This window comes from Columba livia, chromosome 21, assembly GCF_036013475.1.
Source record: "Columba livia isolate bColLiv1 breed racing homer chromosome 21, bColLiv1.pat.W.v2, whole genome shotgun sequence".
Classification (NCBI taxonomy): Eukaryota; Metazoa; Chordata; class Aves; order Columbiformes; family Columbidae; genus Columba; species Columba livia.
In genome coordinates, this window is record NC_088622.1 from 2422403 (window position 1) to 2437585 (window position 15183).

The 15183-nt window shown below is 55.7% G+C and overlaps 1 protein-coding gene across 7 annotated transcripts in view; it reads right to left on the bottom strand.

Moving 5' to 3' along the window:
- The window catches only part of AGRN (agrin), a 94943-nt gene that overhangs the window by 47756 nt on the left and 32004 nt on the right, over positions 1 to 15183 (bottom strand). For 4 of the 7 annotated variants that reach the window (XM_065037940.1, XM_065037935.1, XM_065037936.1 and 1 more), the window contains exons 3-4: positions 12344 to 12364; positions 1204 to 1251 (exon numbers count right to left, since the gene is read on the bottom strand). In XM_065037940.1, the coding sequence (XP_064894012.1) occupies positions 1204 to 1251; positions 12344 to 12364 (69 nt within the window). Of the gene's footprint in view, positions 1 to 1203; positions 1252 to 2871; positions 4243 to 12343; positions 12365 to 15183 lie in introns of those variants that run through there. The other 3 variants (XM_065037937.1, XM_065037941.1, XM_065037939.1) reach the window with 2 other exon arrangements.

Consider the following 15183-nt stretch of genomic DNA (forward strand, 5'->3'; position numbering starts at 1 on the left):
AGCTGAAACCTTTTGCCAGTTGGAGCGCTAGCCCAGCAGGGTTTTTGGTAGTGTTTACACAGCGTTAGCAGCTGACTGATCCAAGGCTGGATGGCCTGGGATGATTCAACTTTGGTTGCACAGCAGCAGCAGTAATTTCATGAACAGCAGCCCAGCAACCTCTGCCAGCCTCCAAAATCACCTCTCCCCAAGTCGCTCAGCCCGTGTCCCGAACACTTGGACCAAAGAGATTCCAACCTGCTTTGTGACCATTGAACCTCCCACTGCCACGGGCCAGCGCAACCCACTCCGATCCTTTCCCAGCAAGACCAAGCCTTGCTAAGCCAGCAGAGAGTCCCGGGGAAATTCCGCGTTCACATTGCTCCTGACCAGCCGTCTGTCCCCGCCTGCTCTGCAGGCAGGGTGGAGGGTGACAGGTTCAACGTCTGCTGCCCAGGTCACAACAAGGTGCTGCCTCCAGCTCCAGGAGCCACAGGCTGAACTGAGTCACCTCCCTCCCCATCCTCCCCTGGGTTGCTCTGATGCTACATCAAAAAAACAGAGGGACCACAGGAGGTGGAATGTTGCTTCTGGCTATTGCCTCATGCCAACAGCCCTTCTCCTTCTCGCTGTCCTTCCTTCACTTGTCACTGCCACACATGCCATTTTTGCCTTTTTGTTTGTTTTTCCTCTGTGCAAGCCTTTCTGCACCTCCTTCTGCTTCCCCCTTCCTTTTGCCAAAATCCAGGAAAACCCTTTGGGGACAAACACAGAATAACCACTGCTGCTTTTAGGGACAAAGTCCCTTTCTCCAGTCCCCTCCCTTCCACATTCTCCGCAAGTGAACCAGTAAAGCTCTACAAACATCTGGAGCACGTGGAAAATCCCAGCTCCCTTTCTAGCCCTCCTCCGCCTCCACCACTGCTGCTGGGAAAACCCTCTGCAGAGAAAGCGGCTCCTGCGCATCCCGGGGACAACAAGGGACAGGAGGGACCATCACTCTGCCCTTCCTCCTCATCCCAGAGTGACACGGTTCTGCATCCCCGGGGCGGGGACAAGAGCGTGATGTATCACTGCTCTGGGCACAGAGAGCAGCCAGTCAGCTGCAAAAATAGATCACTGGGTCAGGAGGTTTTGCTCCGCCACCAGCTGCGGGAAGCACGAGAAGCTCAAGCGATTTGCTCTCGAGTGCGCGCCGAGCGCAGGAACTGACGATGTACTCACCATCTCGCGGCGTTGGCGGTGTCTGAGTAAAGTAACTATTGGGCTTGTCTGCAAAGAAACAAAAAGAGGTCTATCAGCAGTTCCCTTTTGCATGCTCACTCCTTCCTCCTCCCCCCAGCCCTCTGTCCGCAGCTCCCCAGCAGCTTTTGGGTCTCCATTTCATTCCTCCAGCATATGTGCCCTGCAAAAAAAGGCACCAGTTCCCAGGAGGTCCCACAGCAAGAAGGGAGCAGCAGCCCGGGCTCTCCCCTGGTATTGATGGAGCATCTCTGGCTGGGGTTCTGGCAGCAGCATGTCCTGCCTGGCAGGGCTGGGGCTTGTCTCAGCCCATTGTGTGCCATTTAACCCGGGCTGCAATGCGAATCACCCTATTTATCACATCTCACACATGCACCCACCTGGGCACTGACTCATTGGGGTGGGTGGGACAGCAGCAGGAACGCTGCAGCCACCCAGGTGAGAAGGCAAATTGGGAGCAGGTATCAAAGGAAGGTGGCACTGCCTCCCACCAGCCAGCCCCCTGCATTTTGGGTAACCCCTGATTAAGCAGAGGGGCAAGAAGAGTTCTGCAGACCCTGGGAAACACCCCAAAATCAGCACCAAATTGCACTCTGCTCTCTACTAAGTGAGGTGCCCAGGGCAGCACAGCCAGGCTGTGGCAGAGGGCACATAATTCCTTCCCAGCCATTACCTGGGCCCTGCTCCCAACAGTGCTTTTTAAACGCGTTTGTGTATTTTGCAGTTTTACACAGCTTTTTTTCTAATCACATACACCCCAAGGGAAGCAGTGCATCCCAAAGCCAGGCAGGAGGATTTGCCTGCCCTCTAAAGGTTTTTCTCACAGCGGGCGTTTGGCACTTTCCAGCATCAAGGAGGTGAAAGACGCTGCTGCACGGCCAAGTTTTCCTCCCCAGGCTGTGCCTAGAGAAAGCCAGGCTGGGAGGGCAAGCACCTGAGCAAGGATGAGGCAACACAGCACCCAGAGCAGCCAGCAATACATGGATGTACCCACACCCAAGCCACATCAGGATCGGATCAACAGCTTAACCTCAGGGAAAACTCCTCCGTCTTGCTCCAACCCTCTGCTGATCCTTCAGGGCAAGAGATGAGTATAGAAAGCAGGGATCCTGGAGCAACTTAGGAGACACATCTCATATAGTGACAAGGCCCTAAGGGTTTAGCAGTTTGGAACAAGGGAGCAGCAGAAGCCCCTGACCAGGGTAGGACCATCTTTAGCCCTGCCAAGACCCCCAGCTCACAAGCAGACTGCCTGCATCCCCCCAGGATCATCACCCACACTCAGACCTCGTGCAGCAGGTTGGGAGACACCATATTTCAGGGAGGAGAGGGAACAGGACACAGGGGGATCTGGCACAGCTCGGAGCCCGAGCGCATCACACATGGTGAGGAGCTGGGGCTGGTGCCCGCACACCCACCTTCTCAGCTCCGCTCTGCGCTTCTGGCCCAACGGCATCTCAGGGAAAACAGGGCAAGAGCTGCAGAGCTGGCTGTCACCTCCCCAGCTTGTCCCCAGGCAGCAGCAGATGAGGGATGAGCGCCTGGGTGCAGGGCGTTGGGAGGGATGCCCCCGCATATCAGAGCCCCAGATACCCTAAAACCCCTGCCTCTCCCTCCCCTGCTCCTCCCCACGCGCCCAGGGACACCTACAGTTGTTGAGGAAGAGCAGGACGGCAAATCCCAGTGTGGAGGTGGCCAGGAGGATGAGGCAGATGTTGCAGGGGATCATGAAATACCGCACCACCAAGGAGACCTTGTGCTGGTACAGCCGGTCCCGCTCCAAGGCCCCTGGCGCCATGGGGTATTGGCAAGCCGTCATGCTCGACCGTCACGCTGCTGGACAAAGCTCAACCTGCTGTCGACCCATCCAAGGCAGAGGAGCCACAAAGGTTCACATAGATCCTCTTCCCCAATCCCCAGTCGTGTCTGGTAGCCACAAGATCTAAGTTTTCCCAGAGGTTCCCATCCTCTGCTCACATGAGGGCAGGATGAGCCAAGGGGACTTTCAGGAGCAAGAGTTTGTCCCCACATCTGTCATCTCAGAGACAGAGCCTAGGGGTGAGGTCCGAGCCCGCTCCAGAGGGACACGCACAGTCCTGTGCTCAGCAATCCCTCTTCCAGCCTGGGAGGTGTCAATCTACACCTGCCTGCAGAAAACAAACTGAACAACCCCCGGCAAAAGTGCTGAGAGCTCAAGTTGTGCGGCCAAACCCACCAGGACAGAGACAAGTCGCTACGGGTGTGGGAACAGTGGGAGCTGCAGCAGCACCATGTGCCGGCTCCCGAGAGCAGGGCTGGGACGAAGACGGGACCAGCATGGGACCCCGCTCAGGCTCACAGCCTCGGCAACATCTGTATCCTCTTGACAGGGATGCTACGGGAGGTCTCGCCGTCCCGGCGGTGCAGCAGCCGCCTCCCGGCTCCACACCAGCGTTGCTTCAGGAATGCTGAGCTTCCTCCGCTCTCCAAGCGTCTCCTCCAGGGCAGGTGCTCCCACTCTCACCGGCTTCTGACCCTCCGGAGCAGGTCCCTGCACCTGAGTGCTGCTCAGTCGATCCACACCCCAGGCAAGGGCAGGTGCTCCCCCTTCCACACTGAAGCTCCTTTCACAGCCACAGCACATCCATCCCCGTTGGGCTCCGCTTTCCTCCAGTGCAGCCGGTACACAGCGCTCCTCTGCTGCCGCAAACGGGGCTCCGGCTCTCCAGCCCCTTCCCAGCCCTCCAAAGGGGCCACAGCCCGGCTTCTCCCCCCGGGCTGGCGGAGAGCAACGCTGCCTAGCGTGGGCACCTCCACGGTGGTGGCCGGGACAGGCCAGGTCCCCTCCTCACGCCGCTGTGACATGCCAGTCCTGCCCGGAGAGGTTCCAGCTCCCCGCGGAGCCTGGCATGGAGAGACGCGGGTGGTCGCGGTGGGTGGGTGGGTGCAGCTCGGAGCTCTAATTCCAGCGCCCGACGTTGGCCCCACTCGCGGTGGAAGCTCCGCGCAGCATCACACAACGGAGCCGGGAGGAACGAAGCCCCCGCAGCCGCCGGAGCGCCCGCCCCACGCCCCCAAGTTTCCCCGCCCGCTCCTCTGCCCCGGGGGGGTCGGTGTGTCCCCCCCGCCTCTCTGCACCGGCTCCACGCCCTGTCGAGCCCCGGGCAAGCGGGAGGGGGGAGCGGGCGAGCCCCTCCCGAGCGCTCCGTGGCCAACAAAGGGGCGGAGAAGGCGAACGGGCGCGGCGCAGACAAAGAGCAGGAGGCGGCGGGGGTCGCGCTGCCCCCTCGGGACCTGTGCGCAGGCGGGGCGGGACCCCCATCCCGGGGTGGGGAAGCCCCTTTCTCCCCGCCCCGCCGGCCCATTCGCCCACTCGAGTTGCTGAGAGGCGGGGAAAGTCCTGGCGCCTTCCCCAGCATCGCCCCTCCTGCAGGGGACGAGACCCCCGGGGACAGCGGCAGAGCCACGCAAGGAGCAGGAGCTCCGGGGGGAGCAGAGCACAGAGGGAGTCATAGAATCATAGAATAGTTTGGGTTGGAACCTTCCCAGCTCCCCCAGTGCCACCCCTGCCATGAGCAGGGACATCTGCACCAGCCCAGGTTGCTCAGAGCCTCGTCCAGCCTGGCCTGAGATGTCTCCAGGGATGGTTCATCTACCACCTCTCTGGCCAACCTGGGCCAGGCTCTCACCACCCTCAGGAGCAACAATTTATTCCTCATGTCTGGCCTGAATCTCCCCTCCTTTGCATCCCTGGAAAAACACACGGCTCCCCATGACCTGTTTCCCTGCCCACGGCGTCACACATCCAGAGCACCATGACCTGCCACCTCAGTTCTAAGGCACCATGGTCCTTAGCAAAGAGGCTGAGCTCTTCCTCACCATGGGGGAAGCAAACAGCTCTGGAGACAATGAACAAAACCCTGTGAGAGGAAGGCCCGCTGGTTACAGAGCCACAGGAACTCAAGTCTGGGCTGACAAGATGACCTTTGAACATCCCTTCCAACCCAAGCTATTCTACAATTCTACACAGCCCTGCAGTTTCAGAAGCTGCTTTATTGTCCAAGCCATGGGACAGGAGGACCCTTGTGGCCTCTTCTGCCCCCCAGGCGCTGCAGAAAGGCTGGCTGTACTCTGCGTGTCAAGCGCAAGGCGAAGAAGTTGTCCTCAAACACCCATGATGCGCTCATGGAGACGCGGCAGCGGGTAACTCCGCTGTGGTTAAACTGGGAAGCTCATTACAGAGAAACTGCTTTAAGTTCCTCCTATGTTCCCCTGCTCAGCACTGACCGAGCAGCTGCTGCAGCCAGAAAGGGAAGCAGAGCTTCCTCCTGGCCATCACCGGCACACGCATGGGGGCTGCGCAGCCCCCCCTTCCTGGGGGGGTACCCAACTGTTTGGACAGCATCATTCCCACCACCCACTCCTCCAAACGCAATAATAACCCTCGCTGGCAGCACACACCCTCCCAGCCCCAGCCTGCTGCCTCTCCCTCCCTCCCTCACCTTGGCAAATTCACCTGGAGCCCCAGGGACACAAACACTAGAGCCGAATCCACCCACTCTCCCCTGCAGCGGGGAGATGCAGGGGAGGCTGGGTGGTCCTTCAGCAGAGCATCTCAGGCACCACGGGTCTCCTGGTGGGATTGACACAAGCTGCCCTACCGCACCACAATCCCTTTCTGTCGGAGATGTGGGCTGGGAGCATCCCGAGCATCCCAGCACCACAGGTGCAACTTGCCAAGGTGCAGTACAGGGAAGAAGTAAAATAGAGAATGGATGAAAGAAATCCAAGTCACGTCCCAGACGTTGCTCCTCTTTAAACCTGCATCGCTCCCTCCCCTCCTTGGGGACTCGCAGAATATGATCCCAGATCGCTGCGAGGCACGGGCTGCGTCCTAACCAGAGAGCCCACATGAGCAGGGTGCCTGATGGCCCCATGTCCGAGCAGCGAGGCAGACTGGCATGCACTCCAGGTGCCATTCTCCTCCCGACACACACAGGAGCTGCAAAGAGACCCTGAGAGCCCAAAAATGCCAGGAGGACTCAGCAGGAAACACCCTGCTGAGCCATCTCTCCCAAGCAGAGCCCTGCTAGGAACCCATCTCAGGAACATCCTCAGTGTTCCTGGGAGAGGGCTGCCGAGCCAGCTGGAAAAGTGCTCCGACCCTCTATTTTTCCCTCAAAGGGCAAGTTTAGGTTCCCTGCCACTGCTGCCCCATCTCCAGTACCCTCCCCAGCTATTGCAGCCCTCTGGGAATTGCTGGAGCATCACACAAGAAGCCAAGACCTTCTTAAAAATGCAAAGCGAGTGTTCTGGTCCTCTCCTTTGCTTGGTCACCGTGTGGCCACCTTGGCTTGGTTCTGCATCCTCCTGCTCTGCCCGGCAACCCCCGCACATGCAGGCTAAGGCCAAAGCCTTGCCTTCGCATAAAGAAAGAGGAAAAAATCCCCAAAGGGAAGCAAGGACATTTACATCCTCCTGTGTGCATGTTTACACATGCAAATCAGCAACCGCACAGTTCTCCCTTTCTTCCCAGGTCTGCGAGGACTCTGTCCCCTCCAGCATTTTGGGGGCCACTTCTAGGGGCAGCACCGCCTTGGATCTGAACAGCCTTTGTGTCCTGGAGGAGGCTGGTTCAACTGCATGGGCAGATCAGCTCATCACCCTCTTGGGAGAGATAAAACACTTGTGCCTTTGCCCCTTGTGGGTCTTTATAATCAGAAGGGCCATTTGCGCTGGTCCATCCACCACTCATCATCTCTGCTCTAGGCAACACGAACAGCACTTCTCCCTTTTCTCCTCCTCCTTGGGCTGGAAGCAGCTCGGTTGCAGCTGCAGGTGCTCGGAGGAGAGCCAGCCTCAGCAGGGAGCAAGAGGCAGAAAGTCACCAGATCTGCCAGAAAAGAAGAGGGAGGGACAGGGGACATGGGGCCAATTTAACATCCTCAGACACAGCTGCTGCTCCAAGGCAAGAAAACATTATCTTTGAGCTCATCCGTATTCCCCGCTGCCCCGTTTTCTAAATGAAAATGTTCGATGCATTAAGGCCTCCGTGTGGTCACCAGCCAGTTTAAAGCCTGGTGCCATTAATGGGTTTATTTCGGGGCTTTCACAGCGAGGATGTCACAGCTGCTGCCAAAAAGCAGCAGACAGGCAGAAGGGGCTGGGTGCAGCTGGCTGTGCTCAGCCTGGCAGGAGGGTGGGTTCATCCTCTTGCTTCTGAAGCAGGAGACACGTTCTCCACCTCTCAGCACATCAGCGCTGGGAGCAGCACAGCCCATGTCCTGCATCCCTGCGCTGACCTCCAATTTGGGAGGTTCACGAGCATCTTGTGGTTTCCTGCACCCCTGAGCCACCAGTTACTTGGGAAGAGATAACACCAGCAGGAGACACCATTTTCATTGCCTTCACATTTCTGCCTACCAGATACCAGCCTGCGACACCAAAAAAAACCTCAGTGCTACTTTGGGATCTGACTGACAGCTGTCAATCTGTCCCTCCTCACCGAGCTAGAGACCTCACAGAAGCCCCTAGCTCCTGCTGTTGCCAAGCTGATTCCCCACCTGGCTCCCTTCTCGCTAATCCTGTTTGGCAGGGAGCTAATTGGGATTTATCTGACAGCACCCAATGCCTAGAGAGCCATTTTGTGCTTCCTCAGGGGAGGGGGAAGAGGAGGAGGAGGAGGAGAGAGCCTGCAGAAGGCATTTGCACATCTTCTCTTCCCTATCCCCTCCTGCAGTTTTACAGGCTAATTACCAGCATTACAGAGAAAGGAGCAGGAGGGGGAGAAAGTGGGGATTTTAATTATTTCATTTAACACTTGGCAGGACCCAGCTTGACTCCTGCTGAGCAGCGCTTGGAAATAAAGAGCTTTTAAACCCTATCAATGGGAGACAGGGGGAGCGGGAGATGGGGCTGGGGTGGCCAGCCTGGCAGCGAAGTTGCTGTGTGTGCTGGGAGTGGAAAGGGCTGTTAATTCACACCGTTAATTCACACCCTTCATAATAAACAGCTGTGCCAGGCAGCGCTGGACAAGGGGTGCCTGGCTGCCTCCTCTGAAGAGGGGGATTTTCCCACTTAATGACTTTGTCCTGAGCAGCCCCCTCCTACCATGCAGCACTGGACCACACGGCTGTTTTCCAGACACACTTAGGGATGCCCAAGCGTGGAGCATTGCAACGGGCCACGTGTGTCACCCTGGGGAATACAAGTCACCCTTTCCCGGCACCACAAGCACTTCTGGAGCTGGCAGTCTGTGCGCATGCTGTATTGCAACTGCAAGACAGCCCCTCCATTAACAGATGTGCCCCCTGACATCACACAAAGCATCTCTTCCACCTGTATGCAACGGAGAGTGGGCTTTACAGTCTCTCTGCCTCCCTCCTTCAAAAAGAAAAAGATAAAACAAGGTTTGCACACAGAGCACGGTGTTCAGGTATAAAAGGACAAGACTGCTGCCCAAAAGCAGACACGCAGCAAAGAAAAAGCAACCCAGGGGCGATGCATCTGAGTGCTAAGCCACACAGCTCCCCGCTGTTCCGGCTAAGTCCCCTTTGCGCAGCCCTGTCACCCTCTGCCTTTGCAAAGGTGATTCTCCTCCACGGCTCCCAGGAGAACCCACTGTGCTGTCAGAACAGCTGCCCCATGCAGGACTCGCATTTGGGAGCGATGCTGAGAACAGCAGCCGGGCTGGAGAGAGTGTCCCAGGGTGATGCTGGGACAGGGACCCCTGCAGCCTGTCCCCTTGGGTGTGCGGGATGGGGTACGTGCCGCGGTACAGCCCCAATCCTGCTGCACGGAGAGGAGATGCTCCCGGAGCTGCAGCCAGGCTCCTCCGGCAGGCTCGCACTGCCACCTGCTGCTGTCACCAGCCCTCCGCGCTGCCAAAACGCCGGCTCAGAGCTGAGCTGCAGGGTCACCGCATCTCCACCGGCATGGAGGGGACGGTGTTAGAGCAAGACGAGGGTGATGAGGGAGGGCAGCCTCTCCTCTACTGGGGGATAAATAGATCCTGGGGCACTTCAGGGGCTACAGGCTGTCCTGAACTTACACTATCCTGTGGCTACTGTTTGCCCAAGAGCCTTGCCTGACTACTGGAGTGGCTGAGAGAGAATCATACAATCTTTTTGGTTGGAAAAGACCCTCAAGATCGAGTCCAACTATTACCCCACCCCTGGTACTACCCTATGTCCCCGAGAACCTCATCTCCATGTCTGTTCAACCCCTCCAGGGATGGTGACTCCACCACTGCCCTGGGCAGCCTGTTCCAATGCCTGACAGCCCTTATAGTGAAAAAAACATCCAAGCCTTCAGCCTCTCCATGTGCTAATTAAGCTGGCTGAGCTGTAAGGCATTACTTCTGCCAACTCTCTTCCAAATGCACACCAGTTGCTTTGCAAGCTCATGTAAACTTGTTCATGTGCAAAGAGGGCGTGAGGATCAGCTGGTGTTACAGAGCTCCTCGAGGATATGATAACATGGAGGTGGGTGGAAACAGGAAAAAAAACAGCGGAAAACAAATGATGAAACAAAGCTACAGCACATTTCTGGAGCAAACACCCAGCAGGCTAAAAGTGGCCTCTATTCCTGGCACTCTGGATACCTTCCCACCGAGAAAGCAACTGTCACCGGAGCGGTTCCAGACAACAAATGACATCCTTTGGCAATGGGGCAGGGGTATGTCTCATACTGGCTCTGCCCAAAAACACAGCACTGGTTGGAATTATGGTGCTGCCAGTAACCTCGTACGGACCTGAGAGTCCTAAAAACACGTCAGCAGAGCCCAACTAGTGAGAAAAGACAATAATGCCAGTGAGAACAAGGTGTGCAGAGAGCAGGAAAGCAGAGGTACCTCACTGGAACACCTCAGTTCCCACCCGCCCCACCAAGGAACGGCCGTTCCTGCATCCTGAGAGCAGAAGCATCTTTGCCACGCCAGCTGTACAAAGTGCTGCAGGTAGAGGGAGCGCTGGGAGCGATATTTCGGAAAGGACCCACCAACCTGCAGCCAGAGCTGCTCTGGAGAGCAGAAGCCGAATGCCAATGCCACCCAGCAACCTCTGCCACCCTCTCCCAGACGGGGCTCCCCAGGGAGCAGCTTTTGTGCCAATGTTACCAGCACCGCATCAACCATTGCCCAGAAGAAGAGCAGAATGTCCTCAGCTCGGTTTATGCATCTCAGGGCTGAGCAGAGGCAGAATTACCCAGCAGAGGATGCTGTTGGCTTGAACAGCTTCTCTCCTTGCTCCTCCTGGACCCAGAGAGGGTCCAGGGCAGGAGTGGGCAGCTTTCAATAATGCTTGTACAATATATCCCTCTGTTCCCTCTCCAGCGCCTTTGAAGCAAGGGCAGGTTTCCAAGCAAACCCTCAGCCTACCCCTCCTGATCTGCACAATACAGTCTATACATTATAGATAATAAGAAGCACAGAACAGGGAAGGAACACAGCAGCAATATCTTTACACAGCTCACCAGCCCCAGCTGCTCCAGCCCTGGTGTCACCCCCTTTTCCTCGGTTCAGTGGGGTTCGACACAGCCAATCCAATGCCTGGACCAAGCCCAGCTGAGCTGCCGCAGCTCCGTCCTACCCTACATCAACCAAAAAGCCAGCTGCTTATCCAACTACACATGTGAGTCAGCAGTGAACCTAAAGGTTTTAAAATCATAGAATAGTTTGGGTTGAAGGGACCTTCCCAGCTCCCCAGTGCCACCCCTGCCATGAGCAGGGACATCTGCACCAGCTCAGGTTGCTCAGAGCCCCGTCCAGCCTGGCCTGGGATGTCTCCAGGGATGGTTCATCCACCACCTCTCTGGCCAACCTGGGCCAGGCTCTCACCACCCTCAGGGCCAACAATTTCTTCCTCATGTCCAGCCTGAATTTCCCCTCCTTTAGTTTAGAGGTGAGCACAGAGCAGGCAGAAGAGCAGCCCCGGAGTCAAACACGGTGCAGAGAAGCGTTTTGATACCTCTGCATACAGGTCTGCCTGTACAAGTGGGAAACAGCTGCCTGTCCATGGGAAACATGGACCTGGGACCTTCAGCCCCAGCAGGGTGGCTGCACAGGGAGATGCCACGTTTGTCCCGTGTCCTCCAGCCTGAGCCACTGTGGATGTGCACAAAGGTTTGTGCACATGGGGGAAAGCATGAGATGAACCGCCAGCCCCAACCACATGCAAAACGCCTTCCTTACATATGCTCCACATCCACAGCCACCAAACAAAGGATCTGGCCACGGGGATGCCGGGATTCCCAGCGCTGGGGATGACAGGGATGTGGGCACCCAGCCAGCCCGCAGCCACGTACACCCTCGCCCGCTCCAGGCTGTTCTCTTCAGTCGGGACATGCACGTGGTTTGTTCTAATGACTGGGATTCACTGTTTAAAACAACTGTCCATGCAGACAACAGCTGAAGAAGAGATGAGGCACTGCTGACAGGGCGCAGGGCAGGCGAGGGGACCAGAGGGCAGGGACAGGGACGCCTTGGGGACTTTGACCTGTGCCCATATTTCACTTGGTTTTGCTAGAAAGATGCCCAGAAGAATTGTCTGCAGCATGTTCGCACCACAGCTCAGCCAGGAGCCTGTGCCCTCGTTCATTAATTACATCAGGTAACGCCACAACCCGACCCCCCGGCCAAGTTAACAAGTCAACCCATCCGTTTTATTTCCAGTATAAGCTGGGACTCCCCCCCACCCTCCTCAGGTAGCTGGTGAAGGTGAGAGGCTGAGGATGGAGTGGGACATGAGACAAGCACTATGTGACAAGTGTCCTTAGATCACAGTTTGGCACCCACAGCACTCCGGGGCTTGGTGACACAGCAGCTGTCACTTTGTGCAAGGACAGGAACAACCCAATTGATCCCAGGCAACAACGTCAGGCTGGGGAACGAGGAGGTAGAGGCGAGAGCGGTTCTTCAAACTGTGATCTAAATGCAATAGCTCCCTTGGAGGTGAGCACACACTCTGCAGCCAAGAGGCCAAGGGGATGGGTGTGCTGGTACCCACCTCCAGGAGGTTTCTATTGCTCCAGCACATCCTGGGTGGATGGAAGAATGACACGGACTAGCCAGCGAGTCTGATGGTCTGATGGTGGATGGAAAAAATGGTTTGTTGTTTTTTTTTTTGCATGACACACCACCACTTACCAGCAAGAAGCTTCCTATGTTCTTTAGAAAGCAGGGGAGGGAGAGGAGAGAAAGGAGAGAACAAAAGTTAGAAACAAGAAAACAGGCAGCTAACCCAAAGATTTCCTGCCCTCCCCCAAGCCCCCTCCTCCAATGCTCAGTTATCGACACCACCTTGGGCAGCTTCCAGCCATCTCTGCCAGCAATTTTCAGGCACTGGCTCCCAAATCACCCCAGAAGATCATGGCCAGGTTGGTGGCCTTCTAAGCCATTGATTTAAACATGTTTTCATGGCACAACGAGCTCCCAAACCTACAGATACCCAGAAAACTGCAGAAGCCTGAAGTTACTGATGATATTGTACACTGCAACAGCCCAAATCACACAGCAAGGGAGAAACAGAGACCCTCAGAACCAGAACACTAAATATGTGCAAACAACAGCAAAAACCCCATCAAGAACATCTCAGCACTGACAGCTATCAGCCACACAACACACACACGCTGGATTAGATACCACAGTTGATTTGATCCTCAGAGGAGTCTAAACTCTTTCCTTACAAGGATGGCTACAGGAGATCCTGGAAAACATATAAGAACAAGTGCAGCCAAAGACTTGGAAGCCAAGATGCATTAACTGTTAGACTTCAGGGGTGGTCTTGTCAATAGGTGATTTTCTGAGACCACACTCACAGTTTGGAAGTGAGCCATGCCACATTCCCAGTACAGCCTACCAAGAACCAGGTATTTCCCATTTGACTCAAAGAGGTTCATCCTTTCCCACTGCAGCTCAAGACCTCCTATCCAAATGCATCACCTGGGCCAGAACCACTTTTGGAATGTAGGAAACCAGAGCACAAGCTGAAAACAAGGTCCCCAATACACACGATGAAAGAGGAGGTTAACAGTTAAACAGCTGAGCATTTTAATAGTTGTTATTGAGCACAGCTTATTTATCTGCGAGCAACCTATGGCAGCATAGAAGTCCTGTAACCATTATAGCATCTGTTCTGGATGCCTATGGAAAAAGGAGCTGTGCTCTCAGCCAGGTCTGTGTCCCTCCTAGTGTCAAATGCAGCTCTTAACCTCTCTTTTCTATTCCACCCATAGCACTCTGCCTCCTCACAGGACCACAATTGACTACAAAAAAGCTACTTCACGGTGCTGTGGACCAATCTTAGCGGGCAACACCATCACTGCTATTTTCTGTCACTCGTTCAGGATTGGGAGTTTTTGTCCTCTGCATGGAGAGGCACTTCAAACACCAGGTTCCCTTCTAGTAATGCAGTCTGGGGAACCATGAGATGTGTTGGTGAAGGAACCTCTGGGCTCTCTGGTCCACCATTCCACACACCAGATAATTAAATAGATAGTTAATAGCAGGATGGAATTTGGAGTACGTGGTGCTTCTTGTGTGCTTTCCTAAGGCTGGACTGTCAAAAGCTGCTGAAAGAAGACGGACACAGAGCCCCAGGGAAAGCACGGCCAGACGGGTGGAATGCAAGGGATGGAGTGGGAGATATAGCAGAGGAAACAGAGGAGGAGGAAGGCAAGGATGCAGCTGGAACACAGAGCATCACCTGCTGCCCTGGTACCCAGGCTGCCTCCCCCATGCTCCACACATCACATTAGGAGCAGCTCTCACAACAGGCTGTGGGACACGAGTAATGTGACACTGTGAAGAGTCCCGACAGCTCACCCAGACTACAAGGGGGAAAAAAACAAAGTGAGTATTGAGGGCTGGAGACGGCCCCATGCCAAGGAAGTGACGTGCAGCCTTCTCCATTGGCAACCAGGAGCCCTCTCCACTATAAGCTGTTGGGAGATGTGGAGAAGAAAGAAAAAAGGGAAAAAACAGCTTAAAAATATCCCAGAGCAGTGCAGTTATTTTGGGATTTTAATTTATAAAAAGAGGAAGAAAAACAGAAGTGAAAGCCAAGACCCCATGGCCAGCTCTGATGCAGATGAAATATTTGTCTGGCTGCAGCGCTCCCGCACTCCCTCCCTTTGCTCTGAAGCCTCCAAAATAAAATGAAGCATATTGTGCTATCTCCATCACATCCTTTTGTTACCTGGCAGAAGAGATGGCTCTTCTGGGCCCCTGGACAGCATGGTCTGGGGTTGTGTTTGAAGCAGAGGCATAGACTTTGATACTGCCAGTGTGCAGGGAGGGATCAGGGGCTTTTCCTGGGGTGTTCAGGTACAACGAGGGGTGCTTGGTTGGGGTTTGACTCCATCACTATCCCTCACGAAGAAAAGGATGTGAATGCCAGTGTGGGACACAGACAGTCCCCGCACAGACAGTCATGAGGGGTTGTGTATTTTGGAGGACGTCGCTGTTGAGCAGGGGAAACCTCAGGTCCCTGTCTGTGCTGTGCGGGTGTGAGACAGCTCACCCAGCTCAGCGTGGTTCCCTCGGGGACGGTGGCAGTGAGCAAGTGTCCCTGGCACAGCGCTCGGTCACACACCATTTACTGCGCACGCAGCACCCCTCACCCAACTGCTCCGCAGCAGGCGGGTCCCTCGGCTGTTGGCACAAGTGGCACAAACCTGGCACCCCTGGAACACACCCCTGACACCCCTGGGAGCCCCCCAGCAGAACATCATGTCACGCCACGTCAACTAGTGCACGCAGGATAAGTGACATGCCCAAGGCCATGGAGAGAGAAACTGTGGCAGAGGTATTTTGTGCACAGAGCAGAGGGCGAGCTGGAAGCAAAGACCTCATTCTCACATGCAGAAGCACAGCATTCCCAAAGCAGCACCTTTTCTTTAAGGTTTGCACCTCCTGCGGGGAGGTGCAAACGGGGTGTGGAGACCCGCAGGGTCCAGCTAGGGCTTTGTGCTGGGTAATAAAGCATC